The 16,842-nt window shown below is 44.0% G+C and overlaps 1 protein-coding gene across 3 annotated transcripts in view; it reads left to right on the forward strand.

The window, feature by feature from the left end:
- Positions 1-16,449, forward strand: part of Serp2 (stress associated endoplasmic reticulum protein family member 2) — a 27,307-nt gene extending 10,858 nt beyond the window's left edge. For 2 of the 3 annotated variants that reach the window (XM_017796715.2, XM_008827636.3), the window contains one exon: positions 16,018-16,449. In XM_017796715.2, coding sequence (XP_017652204.1) covers positions 16,018-16,058 — 41 coding nt within the window. In that variant the 3' untranslated portion in view covers positions 16,059-16,449. Of the gene's footprint in view, positions 1-7,746; positions 7,921-16,017 lie in introns of all 3 variants that reach the window. The other variant, XR_003848594.1, reaches the window with a different exon arrangement.
- Positions 16,450-16,842: the final 393 nt, after the last annotated feature.

Consider the following 16,842-nt stretch of genomic DNA (forward strand, 5'->3'; position numbering starts at 1 on the left):
ACCTGGCTCTTATTTTTCTTTACATTAATTTTCTGCAACCTTCAGAGATGCATCTGTGTACTTGTTTACCCCATACAGAATCTCCTGCCCACCATACATTGTTACTCATGACCCTGATCAGCATTTCAAATTATTTCATTCACTTATTATCCATTTCCTTATACCAGAATGCTCAAGGGCAGCAGTGTTTCTTTCCCATTAAATCTGTAGGTCCTTGCACAGTACTTGGTACCTAGTAAGTACTCAGGATGGCAGAGGTAGGGGGTTGGTGGATGGATGGATGGAGTCAGGTGCACCCCATTCTATAGATAGATATTTGGTTGAATTTTTGAGATCTAATATAACACTTAAAGATTATTTCTCTCTCTCTCTCTCTCTCTCTCTTTTTTTTTGGTCTTTTTGAGACAGGGTCTCCCTGTAGCCCCAGCTGTCCTGGAACTCACTATTGTAGACCAGGCTGGCCTTGAACTCACAGAGATCCGCCTGCCTCTGCCTCCCAAGTGCTGGGATTAAAGGCGTGCACCACCACGCCTGGCTATGATTATTTCTTTTAAAACTTTATTGTTGGTTGTTGTTTGTCTTTCCACAGTGGATATAAAGTCTGGAAACATGCATAATAAGTGGTTTACTGATATGATATATTACATAATGTGACCAATGATATTCCACGATATATTCAAAGTATTCGTCATTAGCAATGTATAGTTCAAAGTACTATACAGAATTGCAATGGATGCAGTCCATTAATGTGCACTTCCCTCAGTACCTATATATTTGCCTGTGATTCATTGCCTCTGATATTCTGTCTAATTTTTCCCTCAAAAGTGAAACAAAACACATCTTTACCTTCAGCGTGCCACAGGGAAAATCAACCTACATAAAAATACCCTATGTGTTTAGGTTTTATGATCCATCTGTAGACTGTTGAATCTTGAACCTTGGACTTTTAATCTAATTATCCTTCTCTCCAAGATTTATAATCTCTGAAAGTATATTATACCTCCAAGTCACTGATGAAAGGTCTAGGCTTAGAGGTGGAACACAGCGAAACAGCCTCCTTCAGTGACTTTGAACCTCTGCACCTGTATGACTGACACTGTGCTGGGCTTTGCAATACCAACGCCTCAGGAGCTTGCAGACGCTGGAAAGGCGAGTGGGAGAGCACTCAGGTGCAGCCCAGAAAACAATACCCCATTATTAGCTACAGAAAACACAAAAGCGCTTCTGCTAAGGTGTTAAGACACTTCCAACATCACACAGGACTTAAGAGAAAACTTCCAATGGGAGAACCTGTTTGAGTTGAGTTTGGAAATAAACATTCAGATGGGGTGAGGAAGGCAGCACCAGAAGAGGGAACAGGGTGTGACAAAGGCAGAAGTTTCTGGAAGCCCACTGGGTGCAGGAATATAGGAAGCCCAGTCACAGGATCCCATGCCCCTATTGTCCTAGCCTTAAATAGATGCAGAGCTAATATGTGTTTCTTTCCTAGCCTCAAGACTTGTAATAAGGATACTGTAACCTTCCCCAGGCTGCCTCCCAGGAGACCTGTCTAAGAGAAAGTTGGCCGAGCATTCTTATCTGGCTACTCTTTCTCAAATCCATGTCCCATGTACAAATCGGGACTTTGGTGAGCAGCACTTTTCTAGGGCTCTTCAGAGTCTGGTCATTTCCCGGGGGGTCATGAATGTTGATTATGCTCTGTTGTTCATCTTTTCCATGAGTTTTTGTCAGGCCCTGGACTGTGGACCTGCAAGGAAGCCCTGGAAATTTGGACCAAAAAGTTTCAGAGGACACACAGCGTGCCCACCCATCTCCCATTTCTTTTTATCTGTCTTCCTATTTTGAAGCCCTGAAGACAAAACCCAATGCCTTTTCCATGCTGGGCAAGCACTTCCGCCGCTGCATCCACTGCCCTCCCATTGTTTATTCAGTCTTCAAGGGCTTCATTCAGTCACTGTAGTCAGACCACTTTGCTTCTACAGACAGCTAGCTATAACCCAGGAGATGAGATGCCTGCTTTACTATCCCTTCTTAATGTGCTGCCATTGTTCCAAAACAGTGAGCCTCATCTCTTTTCACATCACAGCTAAAAGTATTATAAATGCCCCTGTACCCTTCACCTCTTTGTTTCTTTTGGCCAACAGTAGTATTTTTTTTATAAGCCTCAGCTCAAGTCAGCCACTGTTCTCACAGAAATGTGTCACTCTTCTCAATTTGTCCTTGGTACAGTGCCCTTCCTTCTCTATCTTTGTACACATCCCTTTCTAAACAGAACATGCCATGAGAAACACAATAGTTCCTTTAGATCAGTCCCTATTGCCTCCTCTCTGGGGTTGATCACTGTTCTCTCACTCTTGACTTTCTCCTTTTTAGGAGTCACAGGCCACAGCCCCTGCCTGTTTTTTTCTCCGCATTTAAAAGAGCATGATTTTCTCATGTTTCTCCAACCTATCAGCTCCCCTACTTTAGTAGCCAGCCTTCTGTAAGCACTCAGATAGCCCTCAGCCCTGAGGTGTCCGGTCATTGTTCCAGTTCTAGAATTCAGCACAGGAAGATTCTGTGTGTCTCACTGCAGTCCGTACAAAAAAATCCCACCTGCTCTTGCCAGCTAGGCTTGTGCAAGGTGCATTGGAGCTTAGTGAAGGATTCCACATCCCTGCACACAGCCTCTCCACCCTGTCCCTCCCCCTTTGCTCTTGCTTCCTTGACCATGATATATATCCCTAGGCCAGGCAAAAGTTCCGTGTCACCAAGTTCCAGTGATAAGGTGCAGATCCTGTTGCCATCATTGTGCTCGTGTAGTGGGTTTCTCTTGTTTTCTGTACTTCTGTATACAAGAAGGAAAACACCTCATACGAGTGAAGATGTTGATCATTGATCCTAATCTCTTGAAAGTCTCATTGCTTTTATTTCCTTATTCTATTAGCCCACTTTCTTCTCTGATGATTGGCTGAGTGAAGTGCTCTTTTTAGAAATAGTGCCCGTGTACCTAGGCCAGGCAAGTAGTAAGAAACACATTTTCTTTTTTTATATTTTATTTATTATTTTTATTTTATGTGTATGTGTGTGCTGCCTGCATGCAGGTTAAGTGCACTGGTGTCGTGCAATGCCTGCGGAGGTCAGAAGAGTCTGTCGGATCCCCTGGGACTGGAGTTATGGACAGTTGTTAGCTGCCATGGGGGTGCTGGGATTCAAACCTGGGTCTTGTGCAAGAACAACCAGTGTTCTTAGCCGCTGAGCCATCTCTCCAGCCCCAGAAACACACATTTTCTATTCATCTCCTTGTATTCTGGGAGAGAACTGGGACTGGGAGGAAGCTGGCATTTAAACATATGCTACATACTGGTCACTGTTACTCCACTATGTGGAAAAGCTGGTTAACAAACCTGTAAAAGAATCCCATAGAATGGCTCTGCTATGGCGGGTCACCACCCTCTCTTCAGCCCTGTTCTTCAACTTCCCTCATTCTCTGTACACACCCTCGATGGAGCCCAGCACCCAGAGGTGCTCAGCACAAACACACACCCAGGAAATGCCATTTCCACACTGAGAAATCAGATGAAGGAGCAGACCTCCTGAGGCTGCCTGAGGCCACCATCATCCAAGTCCCATCAGGCCTCCTCTTGCTTCTTCTTTAAGTAGTCGGCTACAGCCTCTAATAATTACCCTGGAGAGAAGGATAAATACACCCTCAGAATAAGCAAATCTCTACTTTCCATGACTGTAAAAGGTTGTCTCTCAAGCAAGGGACTTCTCAGCATCTGAATAAGAGGCCTCAGAGGGGAGAAGCGTAAGGAATCTACCAGATGGGGTTCAAAGCCTGGATTTGCTGCTTGTCAGATGAATAACATTAGATAAGTTAATTACTCTCTCCATATTGATTTTCTCATCAAGGAAATGGAGGTAAGAGCTGGGCATAGTGGTACATGCTCATAATTCCAACACTTACCCATGAAGCAGAGACAGGAAGATCAGGAATTTGAGGCTAACCTGGTCTACTTGACAAGACTCTGATTCAAATCAAAAAGGAAGGAAAGAAGAATGGAAGGGAGGGAGGGAGGGAGGGAGGGAAGGAGGGAAGGAAGGGGCAAGGGAGAAAGAGAGGGGAGGGAGAAGGGAAGGAGGGAGGGAGGAAGGAAAAGCAGTCTGGTACTCCACAGGCTGCCCAGGCATTGAATGATTCTGGGGATCTGGCCCATTGCAAACTCAAACCTGCCATCATAGTCACCACCTATGTCCTCTTAGCCCCATGGAAAATGTCACTCTGGCCATGGAATGCTTAGATTCCCTTTGCTTCTCTTCCTCCCTGGCTTTGCATTTCATTGGAGACCTGGCCTTGGCCCCTCACATTCCTGAGCTATCAGAAAGTCCTCAGCCTGCCTCTTGCCTCCAAGGATGAATGAGAACTGTTCTCAGGGTTAACATTCTTTTCCCAATTGATGAAGCATCAACATCTTCCCCACACAGGAAGAAAGAAGCAACAACGTTCAGACCAACCTCAGAGAATAGCAGTTTATACTTTAAATTGAGCTCGAAAAAGAAAATGTGTGTTTCATTTCCTTAAAGCAACCCAAATACACTGCTGTCTTGTGTACATTTCCTTGTGAGATACAAAACTGTAGAAACCTAGTATTCTTTTGAGAGTGTTATTGTCCAACTGGGACATCCCTGGGTCAAATCTTGCTTGGTTACATTTTGTTTAATTTTCTAGCTACCTTTATTTTTATTAATATTACATAGATTATGTCTGAAATCTGAAACTTGTCTCCCAGTCAAATATCTACCCTTAGCCTGGGATGTGGAAGTGCCTGAGCCTGTTGAACTGGTTAGATTTGTCTCTATGTGATCTCTTCAGATGCAGACCCATATTGAAGGCCAAGGAATTCGACTGGCCCTCTAAGATATTGGTCCCCTTTCTTTCCTCTTTTTATAAAAACGTTATCTTCCATTCCTTTAAGCAGATAAGCATCTCCTCCTGGCACACTCAGCCTCCAGTTTCAAAACCTCCCCCTCTGGAGAATGTTCCATAGTGTGTGAGAAGTACTTGGTTTTATCTCAAAACTCAGAGACAGAAGTCACCCTGAATGTCTGTCTGAGACTCTTCCCCACAAAGATACTGTCACACAGATAGGCAGGCTGCTATCTCCCCAAGACACTCACACAAGTGCTAGCTTGATGCTGTCAGCCAGACAGCGATCAATCTTATTGTGGCTATTTGTGCTCTAAACTACAACTCTTGTTTTTTGGTTTGTTTTATTTCTTTCTGGTTGTTGCTTTTTATTTTGTGGTGCTATAAATTGAACAAGGGTCTCCATGTATATTGGGAAAACACTCTACCACTAGGCTATACTCCCAGCCCTCAGCTCTTCTTCAAAACTTAATTGAAAAATATTCTTAGACAGCAGATAGTAATTGATTAGTGATGTCTGCCATGAGAATGGTGTGGTCCGGGGCCACATCCTCATCTTTCCTATCCCTGGCTGAAAGTTTTTATGACAGAACCCTGATACTCACAGAACAACTGTGTTTAGTGCTTTCAACTTTCCTCTTTGACCAGAGTGTCTCCTGGACTTGTTAGAATTAGTTCTGTTGCTTACTGTGCTATTCAGGCATAGTAAATTTATTGCCTGCAGTTAGCATATGCATGTTTCTGGTGGCCTTATAGTGTTATCTCTTCTGAACCTAGGCTTCGATACTGTACACTGACACAGAGCAGCAATCTGAAACGCTCTCTTTGCCACAGGTCTGAATCCTGTTCCATCCTTCTGCCTCAGTTAAACCTTGCTGGGATCAGCAGAGCTGCCACTGAATTCCCAGAATGTTTTGATTCAATGCTGGAACTTCTTAAACACCAGCTAGACCCCCGTTCCTTCCCAGGCTATTTCTCCCTTGTGTATTCTGATTTCAATTTTCTTTCTCCTCTCTGGCAAACCTTAATATTCGCTTCTTAATTAGAGATCATGAATTTTTTTAATGCTTCCCAAAGCTTTGCCATCAAAGAGAAACCTCTAGTAGGACAGGATTAACTAGTGACCATTATTTTCACCATAATTTTCAATCATGTATGAATTTGTCAATGAGCTTGTATTCTGTAATCAAAAAATTTTTGAGGACAAAAAAACCCAGATGAGTGGTTTTCAGCCTTTTTTCCTTTAGAATGCTAAGGAATTCTGTTAAAAACTTGGGAAATAAATGAAGAACAGCTTTTTAGTTGAAGTGGTGGGAAACATACACACACAAAAGCACACAATTCATGTGTGTGTGTGTGTGTGTGTGTGTGTGTATACATGTAGGTTTCTGTGTTACTGTGTGTTTGTGGATGTATGGACTTTTTAGTGAGTGTGAGTGTGTGTGTGTGTGTGTGTAGGTACATCGCGCTGTGTTACTAGATATTCTGACTTTCTCATCTGTAGTGGAAGCAATCTTCTGGACTCTGCTCACCCGCTAGGAAATTGAGTCTGGCCTCTAACACTGCAGAGTTGGAGCCTTCGTGCTTATTCTTTGTTGCCACCCATCCATCCAGTTCCAATGTTCTGGGCGGAGATGTTGCTTTTGTTTGTCAGTCGACAGACTGTACTCTTCTGTACTCTCCACAGACTCTGCCTGCAGGCGCTGGGGATGAAGACAGAGATAACATGTCACAGGCAGGTCCTTTTCCAGGACAGCCTTTTAGATCAGATGTGAAGAAGCGACTCTGGGATGTTCTTGGCAGGGCCTCCATTCTTCTCCCAGGCCCAGCCGCAAGTGTCAGGTAGTCTTCTTTCTCCCTCCGTGAATGCCCTAGAAGGCCCTTAGTTCCAGAAGGGCCACACCCGGGCTCTCCCTAAGGCTAGTGGATCTTGTTCTGGATGATGTGGGGCACAGAAAAAAACTGAGTCATGTGTGTGCCGCAGAAGCAGAAAGAACTGTTCCCTTTGGTGCCTTCTGCCCCTACTCCCTGTATGACCCTCCTGTGGTCACCAGCTTTGTGGTGACATGTCTTCAAGCCTAAGGTTTAGAAGCCAAAATAGAACCTTTTGCAACAAGTAAGAAATTCTCTTTTGTGAATTGCTCCCTGATGACTGAGGTCTTCCAGGAGCTCAGGAGGAAGCTCTATATTCTAGAGTATGCTGTTGAAAGCCACCAAGTGGGCAGAGTTAGCTCAGTTGCTAAGAGTTCCAGTCCCAGGGCCAGACTCTCCTGAAATCTGGCTCTGCCACCTACTTTCCAGCTGTGTGGCCTTGTCCAAGTTACTAATTTGCTTACTGGCTCTTGAGGCCCTGTGTACATTTTCTCTTCTAACCACACAGTCCTACAAGGAGCCTTTTAACACTTTTTCCAGACCATAAAACTTGGGCTTACAGAGGAAATCAGTCAACATCCTATACTTAAAACTTGAGACATTGAGTCCCCAAACCTAACCCTTTGAAACTCCAAACCTCATCTGTTTTCTATTGCCCCACACTCACTCTCTCTTAAGATTTCCCTAAAAGTAGTTTGGAACAAAAGTTTGCCATTGACTTTAGGCATCTAGCATGATTGTGTATTAAAAAGAGCCCCCTTAAACCATCCCCTGGATTCTGTTGCCAGAGCAGTGTGTTTTCTGAAATTCAGGTGTCTAGCCATCCCAGACTTGCTCCCAAATGGAGAGAATCTTGCCTCAGCCAGAGTGCTCTTTAATTGGATCTCAGTGTCCCCACCTCTTTTTCCTTTCCCTCTCTCCTGGACATTTGCTCCAGGATGGACTTGAATCCACCATGTTTGCAGGTTGACCACATAAACACTGACCTTTCCTGGAAACTGCCAGAACATTCTGGAAACTGACCTCCAGAGGGAGTCACCCCAGAGACCGGCAAGTTGGGTGCGTGAGGAACTGGACAGCGCCGCAGGACCAAGATCAACAGTCTGGAGGAGACATCTCATCAACCATCATCTCTCAAGGTGACCTGCGGCTCCCTTGTCACGTGCCCCCATAGAGCATTTTGGGATTGTGTAGAGTCTCTTTCTAGAAGAAGATTCTGATACTTTCATGTGAACAGAAGGCATCACAGTCCTTGCTAGTAATATCTGCTTTTTAATGACAGCTTCCTGCCCTGGCATCTCTGGAATCTCTGGCATCTCTCTGGAGTAGCTACAGAAAATAGTGTCTTATCTTTGACTTTCTTTGTGTTTCCCCTCAGAGCTTACTGAGCCAGCTTTCCTATGCCTTGTCTTCTAATGTTTCTGCTCATCTCTCAGGAGCCCATGCTTTTCTTAACCAGTTCTTTCTATCTTTTTCTTAATAAAAAACAAAGTTTGATTTCTACAGTTGTCCTATCCTCTTAAAGAGCACTGAACTGGCCCACCTTCATCTCCTCTTAGCAGCTCTCTTGATCTTCTTATCAAGTATGTGTTTACAATAAAAGTGGTTACACAGCCTCCTATTGCCTCGCAGAGTCCCAGCTCTGACAGTTCCCCTTATGTTCTACTTGTGCCACCCCTGTGTCCCTCTGGCATGCCCTTGTAGCTAAAGCAGTTCAGTCTCCGGGGAAGAGTGGGTTGAGCTGACACAGTCCCTATGCCTTTAGGAGTTTACAGTCTGTTGACTTGGCTTCTCCTCTGAGGATTGCACCCTTGGGACATCAGGGTCTAAAGGTAGCCATTTGATGCTGATTCTCTTGGTTTCCAGAGCAGTCATTTGGGGTTTTGAAAATGTATTTTCCTCTGTGCTCTTTGCAGTTATTCACCTCTCATCCAATCAGTAACGTTTTACAGATGATCTGCTTTGTGTCATATAGTCACACATGGCCCTTCCCCCCCTTGAAGTCTATGCTTTAGTGGGAAAGAAAGCTAAGCTAATCACCCTAAACTCTGTAAAATTCCAGCGATGAAGTCTTTAAAGAAGAGGCACCAAGGTCTATGAAAGCCGGAAGGGCTATGCTCTTGGGAAAGTAGTTTCCAAAGGGTCACCTCAGATTAGCAGCCTCAATACCCAGGGTGGACTTCGTAGAAATACAGCCGCAGTCATCATCCCATTGGATTAGAAACTGGGAGGGGACATCACCTACCATTTGAAGTGGGGGCATTACATTGTTTTTAAAGATTTCTTAAGTTATTTTTAAGTTAGCATACAAAGTAATGTGCTTCCTTATGACATTTCCCTACATATTTGTCATATTTTTTGGGGGGGGTGGCTTTTTGAGACAGGGTCTCCCTGTAGCCCCAGCTGGCCTGGAACTCACTACGTAGACCAGGCTGGCCTTGATCTCACAGGGATCTGCCTGCCTCTGTTGGGATTAAAGGGGTGTGCCACCACTCCTGGCTCATTTTATTCTTATTCATCCCTTTCCCCCCAACCCTACCCCTTCTCCTTTGCACCCCTCTAGCTAGTCTTCTTCCGGCCCCAAATAGCAACCCCTTCTGCTTTCATATTACCTGCTCTTTCCCTCCCTCTCCCTCCCTCAACTTTTGTTTCTCCCCTCTCACAGTCCCTTTTCAACTTTAATGGACACACACACACACACACACACACACACACACACACATTTTTTAATCTAGATTTTGAATATGCAAGAAAACTTTTCAGTCTTTTCTTTCTGCATCTGGCTTATTTCACATAATGTAATGATTTCCAGTTCCATCTATTTTCCTGAAAATGTCATGAATTTATTTTTCTTCACAGCTGAGTTTGTGTAATTTTCTTGTATCTATTTGTCTGATGATGGACATTTAGACTGATTCCATTTCTTAGCTATTGTTAATTGTACCTCTGGGGGATGTTGACTTAAGAGTCCTTCGGGTATAAACCCAGGAGTGGTATAGCTGGGTCATATGATAGCTCTATTTTTTATTTAAGATTTTATTTATTGTTATGTTATGTATATGAGTGTTTCACTTGCATGCATATAAATGCAACCCATAGAGAACCCATAGAAGCCAGAAAAAGGTGTCAGACCCCCTGGAATTGGAGTTAAGGATAGACGCTAGCTGTCACGGGGGTCCTGGGAACTGAATCCAGGTCCTCTGGAAGTAGAGTAAGTGCTCTTAACTGCTGAGCCACCTGTCTAGCTCCTGAGTGCCATTTTTAATTTTTTGAGAAACTTCCCGATTTCTATAGTACCTGTACCAGTTCATATTCCCACTAGCAGTGAACAATTGCTCTTCTTTCCCCACATCCTCACCACCATTTGTTGTCATTTGTTTTCTTGATGATAGCCATTCTGACTGGAGTGAAATGGAATCTCAAAGCAGTTTTGATTTGCATTTCTGTGGATATTGAACACTTTTTCAAATGTTTTTGCCATTTGTATTTTTTTTTTTTCTTTTGAGAACTGTCTATTCAGTTCATTAGCTAGTTTGTTGATTGGATGATTGGAGGAGTGGGGCTCTAGCATCTCTGTTTCCACACATCCCCAGGAGACTGTGTTAGACATTCATGTCGGAGTCTGTTTGCTCCAGGATATCAGGGAAATCTTCTCTCTGGTGAACTGTCTTCTGAGTTACAAGGAAAGTAGGTCATGGAGGTAGGGGAAGGAAATATTTCTTTTAAAAAATATTTTATTTATTATTTTTATTTTATGTGTATGCATGTATTGCCTGCATGTAGTAAGTACATCCATGTCGTGCAATGCCCAGGGAGGACAGAAGAGGCTGCCGGATCCCCTGGAACTGGAGTTACAGTTGATCATTGCTATGGGGGTGCTAAGATTTGAACCCAGGTCTTCTGGAAAAACAACCAGCGTTCTTAACCACTGAGCCATCTCTCCAGCCTGGGAAGGAAATATTTCAAACAGAAAGAATGGCCTGTGTACCCTGTGGCTGAACCAGGGAACTTTGGAAGTCATGAGGGAAAATCCATGCAAGATAAGAATGTACCAGGTGAATCTGGACAGGTGGACAGGGGCCAGAACTTGCAGGTCATGGATGCATCATCAAAAATTAACAAGGGGAAGCTTCTGGAATGCTTTCTAAAGGGGGTGACACCATACTATTTGCTTTTATTTAAAGGCTAAATCTGGGTACCTCATAGAAAAAATGTTGACGAGCAAGAATAGACCATTTAGAGGCCATTGCAGGGTTTTAGGAAAGATGGTGACAACTCAGATGGTGTCTGGAATGGAGGGTAGAGACAGAAGAACACACATCCCAAGAGTCCTAAGCAAAATCTACAGGTATTGGTCATCCATTGGAAAGCCAGGGATGACTTTAAAGTTCTGAGTTTACAGGCAAGACAGAAGATACTGTCACCAGTTTCAGCATGACAAAGCCTTGTTGAATCTGAAGTGCTTTTGAGCTACCCAAGTGCAGACAGTAACTAGGTCATAGAAAGTGGATTCTGTTTTTCAGAAGAGAAGTCAGGGCTGGAAATTTACATTGTGGATCATTACCATCGGAGTGGCCCTTGACACTGTGGGCCACTCAGGTCGCCTCAGGAGAAAGAATGTAACAAGGGAAAGCAAACCAGTGGTGCTTACAGGGGAATTTATTGCTCAAGTCCAGTGGTTGGTGGAGGAATATTAGACACATTTAGAGGAAAGAGCCAGAGAAGAAACCAAGAGACCAAGGCATCCCAAAGACCAAAAGAAGAGAGTTATAGGAAGGAGCGCCCATCAGTGGGGAGGAGAGGGAGTGAGGCAAGGAGGCTGAGGGACATCTGTCACACTGAGTGATGCAAAGGCCACTTGTGACTTTAGCACAAAAATGGCAGAAGCCAGAATGAGGGAAATTAAGGTGTGACAGAAAGTCAAGATATGAGGTGAGGGGCTAGAGAGATGGCTCAGTGGTTAAGAACACTGGTTGTTCTTGCAGAAGACCCGGGTTCAAATCACAGCACCCACATGGCAGCTAACAACTGTCTGTAACTCCAGTCCCAGGGGATCTGACAGCCTCTTCTGACCTCCGTGGGCATTGCCCGACAGGGGTGCACTTACCTACATGCAGGCAATACACGCATACACATAAAATAAAAAAATAATAAATATTTATTTTTAAAGATATGAGGGGAGTGGGTGTGGGCAGCTCTCTAGAAATGGGCATGAGCTGAGGGGAGATGCAGAGTCAGGCACATTGTTCTAATTGTCTCAAATGGAAAGAAGGTGATTCTTCATGCTGAAGCCTAAGGAGTTGGTTGAAAGAGGGAGGTTAAGGAATGCAGAGCTGTGATCATCCAAGGTTCCTGGGGGCCAAGATCCTAAACACAGACCAGCAGGTGCAGAGCCCATTTACTCTGGTAGTTCCTGCTCCTGCAGGGACTTTTCTAAACCTCTGTTAGTGACCTGTCCAGGGCCTGGCCACCGGCCTGGAATGCCTGCCCTCCTCCCCATCGTGGTACCGTTCCTCCCTCCTGTCTGGTCTGCCCTGCACACTCCTCTCCTGCAGCACTGACTGTTTTCTCAGCTTTGTTCACCCACTGTTAAGTTATTAACTTGTCAGGGTCTAGACTCCCCGCTTCCTTTCCCTCTTTGATCTGGTTGCTGGCTCCCTTCCTGTTCACAGCATGGAAAGTCAGCATTTAGAAGGCCAGGGTCACTCTGCAGGTCAGTGCTAGCAGGCATACAGAATTATGAGCATTATAGTTTGATACAAAATTTAGAAAACTTCTTAAAGACATTGCTACCACTGAAAAGGGAATAATAAACATTCCCAGCTCTCTACTGTCCCAGATGTGAACTTAAACTAGATTTTAAGCTGTCATTTCCAAGAGGGATTTGTTTTAAAAGACCACCTTTAAACATTAAAAATCAGCAGTAATTCTTTGAGAATTTCACTCATGCACGTAATTTACTTTGATCACATTCACACCCACCCCTCCCACTAGTTCCTCCTAGGTCCACCCCCAGCTCCCCAGCCCCCTCCGAACTTCATGTCCTCTTTTGAGACTTACCTTAAAGCAGAGTAGTACAAGTTGTTTTAATACATGCCTTGCCACTGAGGCCTACCAATTTTGTCTAAAATTCTTAGATTTGCAGCAGTCCTATAAAGGGAATTGAATAGCTTTATCATTACCTAGAACTTCCGAAGTCACAAATTAAGACTGAGACATAACCCTTTACCCATGTCCTACGGATTCTTAGATGAGAGTAGGGAAAGGGTACCTTGTTTTGCGTCAGTCATGAGCAGACAGATCTTTTACATATGTTGCCATGTTTATTCCTTGAGATCCACAGTTTTACAAATTGAGAAAGCAGAGCTCAGAACTATGTAGTCATTTCCCAAAGCTCATCCTTTACCAGGCCAGTACAAAGTGCTAGTTTTGTGGTCATACACAGATGAGCAGTAGTCACTGTTGTGATAGCAATATAGGTTCAAATAGGAAATTCAAAATGTTGTAACAATAGTATAAGTTTAGTTTATATTGTATATTCAAAATGTTGTAACAGTAATATAAGTTTACTATGTCTAATCTAAACATTTGAAATCCAAAATCCAAAAGTTTGTGAGTGCCAACATGATCCTGTAGGTGGAAACTTCCACACTTGACCACATGTGATGAATGGGTCACAGTCAAAAGGCAAGCGCACTGAAAACATCGTACAACACCATCTTCGGGCTAAGTGTGTGCTGGCTATAAATAAAACAAATGAATCCCATGTTTAGACTGGCTCTCAGTCCCATAGTATCTCAGTATGCACATGCAAACAACATCCAATCTTTTTAAAAAAATCTGATATCCGCAGCACTTCTGGTCCCACACTCAGGGATATTTGGCCTGGAATACGAGCAGCAGTAGCTGATATGTTGCACCTTCAGTGTGTGAGGAACCTTCACCTCTGCCATGTCATTTAATCCCTATGATTGTGTTGCGAATACTGGTGCTTCACAAAAGAGGGACTAGTCTGAAAGACACTAAGCTATTTGTCCACTCGCAGTAGCTGTGATTCAGCCCAGTTTCATCTGATTCTAACCTTTTGCTCTTTATTAAATCATCCTGTTTGTCAAAGTTAAAATGACTCTGATCCCCAAAACACAGTCGAAGACAGGGCAGATGTGGGGTTTTTTTCCTCCTGAAGTTATTGAGTATCCAGCTCCCTCTGTCATTCCTCGTGAGTCAGAATACTGACTGCTTATTAAATCTTCACTCCTGGTCAGCTTTGTGGGGAGGATAGAAACACTAGGCATTTCTTCAGGCCTCTAAGTTTGGGTAGGCAACTTCCTCATCCATGTAGCAGCTTCCCTGTCAAGAGCCACCCAGGCCTCAAAAGTAGCCAAAAAACCCATGAGCAGAGCCAGAATTCAAAAGCACAGGTTGTTGAGCTAGCTCCTTCACCTTATCTACACATAACCCCAACAGTCTCTGGTTAAGGTCAGTCCACAGCCGCAAAATAATAGAAGTGAGTATAGAAGCAGAGCTGTGACCAGAGATAGCAATAAGGAAACAAACAAAAGATGATAAGAAACTGGAACCAGAGGCCAGAAGTGCAGGCAGCCAAAGTTAATTTGGTGTCAAACACCGTGTATCCTCCATAACAACGTCACAGCAAAGTATTCATTTCTTGTTTTTCCTTATGATATAGTCACTAATTGTTCATGAAGAGTTAGTGTTCTGTCATGGTTGGGTTCTCCCATTTAGGAGGGGAGTGATGATGTAGCAGAATTTATTTAGAAAATGGAAAAGAGCTCCACGTCCTAAAAAAGATGTACTAGCACTTCATCTACCTTAAAATCCAGCCAGCCAAGAAAGATTTCCTAGGATCCTCTTGGTATTTCTCTTTGTAGTCTCCAAGCACAGTACCAACATATATATGGCATGTAAAGCATCTCTAATCCAAAATCTGACATATTCCAAAATCCCCAACTTTTTGAGTTATGATGTGATTGCCAAAATTCAGTACCATGAAGCTTTGTTTCATGTACAACATTATTTAAAAATATTGCATAAAATTACCTTCAGGCTGTATGTATAAGGTGTAAATGAGACACATGAACCCCATGTTGAAGGTTGGGTCCCATTCCCATGAAATTTCCCTATATATATGCAAATATTCCAAAATCTAAAAAGAAACCTGAAATCTTACACTTCTGGTCCCAAGCATTCAGACAACTACTCAGCCTCCACATACCCATGAGGCAGTAACGGTCTCTAATGGCTCCTTTCCTGGAGTTTGGAAGAGCCCAGTTTTGCTGTGGTCCCTTAGGAAATTCCTGGGTATTTTCCAGGATGACTGTATGAAGAAGAAAATGGGTAATTACAACCTTTGACAGTTCAGCGTTTATTCTGTTTTTATATATGATTAAATAGTATGATGCCCAGCCTCCTTTCAAAAAATAAAATATGCCCAACTACCTGACAGTTGCTTTTATTAAGCTTGTGGTTATCCTTATCAATATTGAATGCCACCAGTTGTTGAGAAGATTTTTTAAAAAACCTTCTGCTCCTGAGATACATTTGAAACTCTCTAGCTAGAACCAGCCTGAGTGATTTTACCAGCTCTCTCCAAATAAGTCAAGGGCCCAGCTGTTCTCTGTGGATTTTGTGCTTCTTCCCCACTCCACACACTACCAGCCCAACTAGAAAAGGCGGAGCCCTAAACCAGTCTGTGCTGCCCACAGTCAGGCAGTGCATTTCAGACTCACAAGGAAGCTGGAAGATACATGTGTTCTGGGTCATGGAAAGCAGAGGCCAGGTCTATGTGCCTGCTCTGAGCTCCTGGCCTGCCTTCCCCCTGAGCTGGTTGTTTCACAGGTCACAGCTGTTTTGAAAAGGCAGACTCACTGGCCTGCTTAATACGTACAGTTTCTGCATGAAGGCCCACATCTCTCCCCCAGCAGCCCCAGAACATAGCTGGGGAAGGAGGCCAAAGCTCTTCCCCAGGCCGCAGGGATTTCTGGCCCCAGCCCCTGGTGGAATTAGCAGAAGTTTTCTATAAATCCTGGAGGCATCTATCAACAATCAGAGCCAGGCTGTCTTTTTGAAAGAAGTTAACCCCTTGTTGGGAATTATCTAATCAGCGCTGAACCAGCCAGTGAAGGGCAGGGTCAGTAGAAGCAGGGTACTGGGTAGGCTGGGTTTCCAGCTGCGGGTTGTCTGATGTCTGAGCTGTCTGTTTGCTTCCCCCTTAGCTATCTTCCAGATCATACAGAGCATAAGGATGGGCATGTAAGAAGACCTGGGCAGTGGATGCTGCTGCCCTCTCGCTGGCAGGTGGAGGACCACGGAGGCCTTCAGTGGGTCTGTGGGAAGCAAACAAGCCAAGTGCAATAGAAAGGAGATCCCCTTTGCTCCCTCCCACTCCATGGTGGAGGCCAAACCAAATTGTCTTCTCACAGGGCGTCTCCGTGCATCTGTGTCCTCCAGCAGAAAGGACTCTGCTCTTCTGTTGACGGATTCGAAGCCACGTAGGGGGTCTTCAGCAGTGCCCTCTGTCTTCCTCCCTCGAGTTTCACTGTGGTGTGCATGTGGCCCTCTGAGTGACTGCCCATTTACATCCTCCCAATACAATCTCTTCTCTGTCAGGAATTGGTTTTACAAATAAATGTCTTCATTCAACCTTATACTGTGTGTGAGTTACAGAGAGAAAAGTAAAGAAAACAGCAGAAGAGCATAAGAAAGGTGGGGCAGGTGGGAACTGGGTGATAGAACTTGGAAAGGAGCCGGGCATCCATGCGTGGGGAACCAGTTAGGTTTATTGGGTTCCGGCCAGACCCTTGACTTCTTTGCCTGAGTAAAGCTATAAGCAGTTTGAATGGTCTTGCATTTGCCACACAGTTGACTTGTAAAACCTGTGCACAGGTATGCATATGTATATATGGATTTGTATATGCATTTATCTCTTGTTCTGATTTTGTTGTTCTCTTTTTCAGTCCTAAAAGGTGCCTATAATGTGTGTTATGGTCTGATTAGCCATTATCTCCCTGTGGTCTACCTGAAAGCTGCACAGAACAGAT

The sequence above is a fragment of the Nannospalax galili genome, unplaced genomic scaffold, assembly GCF_000622305.1.
Source record: "Nannospalax galili isolate Female #2095 unplaced genomic scaffold, S.galili_v1.0 scaffold430, whole genome shotgun sequence".
Classification (NCBI taxonomy): domain Eukaryota; kingdom Metazoa; phylum Chordata; class Mammalia; order Rodentia; family Spalacidae; genus Nannospalax; species Nannospalax galili.